The sequence below is a fragment of the Fusarium pseudograminearum genome, chromosome 2 (assembly GCF_000303195.2).
Source record: "Fusarium pseudograminearum CS3096 chromosome 2, whole genome shotgun sequence".
NCBI classification, from domain to species: Eukaryota; Fungi; Ascomycota; class Sordariomycetes; order Hypocreales; family Nectriaceae; genus Fusarium; species Fusarium pseudograminearum.
Window position 1 is genome coordinate 7,642,997 of NC_031952.1, and position 4,207 is coordinate 7,647,203.

At 49.4% G+C, this 4,207-nt stretch overlaps 1 protein-coding gene across 1 annotated transcript; it reads right to left on the reverse strand.

The window, feature by feature from the left end:
• Nucleotides 1-1,047: 1,047 nt before the first annotated feature.
• On the reverse strand, nucleotides 1,048-3,045 carry FPSE_01498 (uncharacterized protein; the record flags this gene model as incomplete). The annotated part of the gene is made up of 3 exons (XM_009254618.1): nucleotides 1,048-1,938; nucleotides 2,400-2,701; nucleotides 2,970-3,045. The coding sequence occupies 3 exons, from the start codon at nucleotides 3,043-3,045 to the stop codon at nucleotides 1,048-1,050; spliced, it is 1,269 nt and encodes a 422-aa protein (XP_009252893.1).
• Nucleotides 3,046-4,207: the final 1,162 nt, after the last annotated feature.

Here is a 4,207-nt window from a genome sequence, read left to right on the forward strand (position 1 = left end):
GCTTGAGAGGTCAGCTTTTCTGCTACTCACTAGACTAACACGGTCATGATCATTTTGTGAAGCAAGGAATCTGCATTATAATTAATGCCAGCAAAATGAACGGGAATGTAAAATGATTTCCCTTTTTATTTTACTTGTTTTCTTGAGTTGATGACTTATTGCGGTTGCTAGACCTTATGGAGATCATGTGCTCTAGTTGTGGTTGTCATGATGAGACTGGGAAGCAAGGAAGGATTATACCCCCACTAGATACGGCATAAAGCAATAATAGGCACATTGCTTAGGGTTGCTAGCATAAATTAATAGCTAAGACTTGTATTTCGATAAATCTGGGAAACGAATTTAGAATTTGCTAGTCCTAGCAGTAACGCTTGAAACACCATGTTGCAACTTGATTGAGTGTGTCAGAGGTCAGTGAGATACTCATGCCTCTCAGCAGAAAACACAATAGAGAGAGAGATAAGAGAATAGTTAGAGTACGGAGTGTTCCAGTCATGATCGTCCACTAAGCAACCAACACCTTTGTTTACGATCATCGTCATATGTCCCAACCTTTCCGCTGGCCTCCCCTGGCTACTCACTTGCTGGGTAGGTAGGCCTCAGGGTATTATAAAAAATGACTGCTGGAAGCATAAGAGGCGAAATTAGTAGGTCAGTTTATGCTACTTAGACTATAACTTTCGGCTATTTATTTTTATACACCAAGACTTGAGCCAACTTTTCTGCTACCTACTAGGTAGGTACCTAGGTATTGTCATGATGCTTGCTCAAGACACTTAACTGCGCACAACCGATGTGGCTAGTAATGATTGCATAAAAGTCTCATACGAGACATGTATTTATTCTGTGTAGTAGCTATCCTAGCTGAATGGACTCTAGACATCCTCATGATTACTGCAAAGGAAACCTGACTTTTGCAGCCTTCAACTGCACTCCCTGGTATCCATTACTAATCTATACCAAGCACGAGTCATTACTCTGCACCGCTTGCGCCAAATCAAGAAATATGCATTACCGTTATAGAGTACCTCCGCACTCACTCATTCATCAGAATGCGGCACCTCCCATACCTTCACCTGCAAGATTTTTCATGCTCTTCTCGCTCAAGTCACTTCGCATCTCCCAAGCTCGCGAATCACGTTCAAGCCTGTTCCATGTGTAGATACTCTTTCGTAGTCGCTCCTGTTTGGCGTGCAGCTCATCTCTAACCTTCTCCTCCTCATCTTTCAATTTCCGGTAATGTGGCTCAAGTTCCCGAGTCACGCCCATGGAGATGGGTGTCATCGAAGGGTCCAGCTTGCCACCTGGGATAATTGGAGGAAGTGTCGCAAGCATAGATTGTGCCAAAGTTTGCCGTGCACCGCCGGCATGTTGGGCCGATGGTCCGGTCGGAGGGTTAAATGGCCGAGACTGTGTTGGTGTTGAGGACAAGGGAACATTCGATGGAGCGGCTCGCGGACCTGTGGGAATGGCCGAGGGTCCATTCGTTGTCGATGGTGTGGGAGAAGGCCCAGAGAACTGTCTCGTCGGTGGTTGATTCCAACCGCCGCGTCCTCCACGCGGTGCAAAACCACCTCTGGCCGGGGGCACATAACCTCTCGGACCAGCTGGTGGAATGGTTGGGCTAGTGGTATCTGAGCGCTGCGGAGGGGCGGTAGGGGTTTGAATCCGAGCTGGAGGTGGAGGAGCTGGTGAAGCCACTGGAGGCGCAGTATTCCTATTTGCTGCAGGACCAGTTGGAGGTGCTCTCAAAGCTGCAGGTCCTCGTGGTGGCGATCGCACTGGGGCATGGGCATTTGTGTCGTAGGGGGCAGGTCTTGGGGCCTCTCGAAGCGGTGCTGCTCCAAGCATAGTATGATGAGGAGACTGTTCTCGAGACTGAAGTGGTGAACGAGCTCTCACGGAGCTTGGCCGAGGTGAAGATCTTCCAGATACCGACTGTGAAGTGATCGCAGATGAGATTCCAGATTCTCTAGGGGGGCTAACACGTCTGTATGACTGGTATCGGTCGTTTCCACGTCTGCTCATAGATCGAGAACGCGGCCTGTATGAACCACCTCGAGGCCCAGTGACAGGTGATCTCACGGGGGGGCTCCTATCCCGGCGTATCACACCAAACGGAGACCTAGATCGTCGTCTTTTGTCAGTTAGTCCCAGACTGTGTATGTAGGCATAGGGCTCTTACCTATCATCCCGTCGTTCGAAGTCACGTCCCCTATCACGTACTCGATCGCGGTCCCATTCCCGGTCTCTGACTACTCTCTCACGATCGCGTTCCCATTCTCTAACAGGGGCTGGCGACCTAGGGCGCTCGTACCGGTCCCCGCCGCCACGTGGTGGTGGAGGCGACGGTCTCCGTGACAGACTACGTCGAGGAGATGGCCGCCGCATAGACCTACTACGCTCTCTTCGGCGCGGGCTCTCTCGCTCTGCTCTTGATCGTTCCCTCCGATAGCGATCGCCTCCACCACTTCTCGACCTACGACGTGGTGGGTATCTTCCAGGCACATAACTATCGGATCCAGCGGGGATGGGGCTCCGGGGGCGCGGACTTCTAGGTCGCGGGCTCCTTGGTCGATCTCTGACTGGGCTTCTAACCCTTTCTCTGGCAGGACTTCTGACCCGCCTAGGTGATCGATCTCGAGGTGTAGGTCTCCATGACTCGCCGGCACCGTATCTAACGACTTCACCGTCATCAAACCTGCAAAGATACAGATTAGCCGTTGAAAAACAAATCCTTAAATGGATGAAAATGCGAAAGAAAAGAACGCTGGAATAGCAAAAAACAATGGGGTGGTAGGCTGAGAACCGTGGTTGTGTGAGTCGCTGATATACGGTGCTTGTGCGTTTCCGGCGTAGGCAGTAAACCGATAATCGGAAGAGGCTTGTCATTGCCAGGAATCAAGATGCGAATCGCAGACCGATCCAGTCGTCGAGTACTTTTTTAGGCTTCTGATCAAAGCGCCTACGCCCGTCTATTGCGATTCTTTTCGTGGTATCGGGATCCTTCAGTCGGCCCAAGCCAGTCGCAGTACCAAGGAGCATGACGTCGCCTTCTTCCGCAAGCCCACAAACATGCTCAGTATTCGTCATTTATTTAGCGCTGTGCATTGTAAGGCCTGGCGCTAACGAAAGAAATTCTCCTTCTTGCGACTGTTGAGCTACCAAGGCGGTCGTTCCAATCTCAATGGTTCCCAGGTATGCGCCGAGAGTCCCCATCCCGTTTTTCTGTCCTTGTGTGTGGTAGACAAATGATCGATGATTCGGTGATCAGGCCGGTTTTTGTCGGATTCGCAACGATATTCATGTCCAAACTATGTCTTTCCTGACATTCCTCCCTCCTTGAAATCTAGAGTCGGGTTTGTGAGGCACAGCGCGACGATCGCTTCGTTTGAATCGCATGATGCAAGTCGCGTAGAGGGCAGTAACTGCCCCAGGATCGAGTCGAATGTCGAAGTAACCGGCATGTCGCAAAAAAGTACGGGTCGTGATGGTGGTGATAATAACAAGGGGAAAGAAAAGCATGTCTCAAAGCTTACCTTCGACCTCGATCGCGGTCCATTGTTCTCTTCACCTAACGGGAGAAAGGCCCGCAAAGTTTATCCTGTTGTGTTGTGCTGTGCCTTTACAAAAGCGCAAGCACGCGTTGTTGCAAGTCGCAAGTCGGGAGATTCCCAACGATTAACTGGGCTTCGATGGAGCAGGGAGGTCGGAGATTTCGCATGCCGACGTCCGGGTCGCCGATAAACAGCCCGATAAGTACCGTACTATTACTGCACCGCACTGTATCCCACTCCTCCAAGGTTCAGGTTGAAGGCACCTTAGTAGGTAGGTAGTAACAATAGCATTGTATTAGTAGTCGGTAATATCAATATTGATAAATCAATCTATCGGTTATATAATTGACTTCGGCAGAAAGGCTTCTCTCTTATCTATAAAAATACACATAAGTCATTTCAGAACTAGGTAAGCAATAACTACTATATCACAACCGTATAAAATAACAATATCTTTAGACTTCATTTATGAAGCTACATGTATAAATAGAAGAAGTTGGTAAGTTGCTGGTATAAAGCTACCTGGAGGTATATAGTATAGAAAGGACAAACTCCTTCATCTCCATTCACTGCCCACTGCCTGCCCGCTCACTCACTTAGTACTCGCCATAACGTGCTGCAGCAGCAGAGAGATACCCCTATACAAAGTT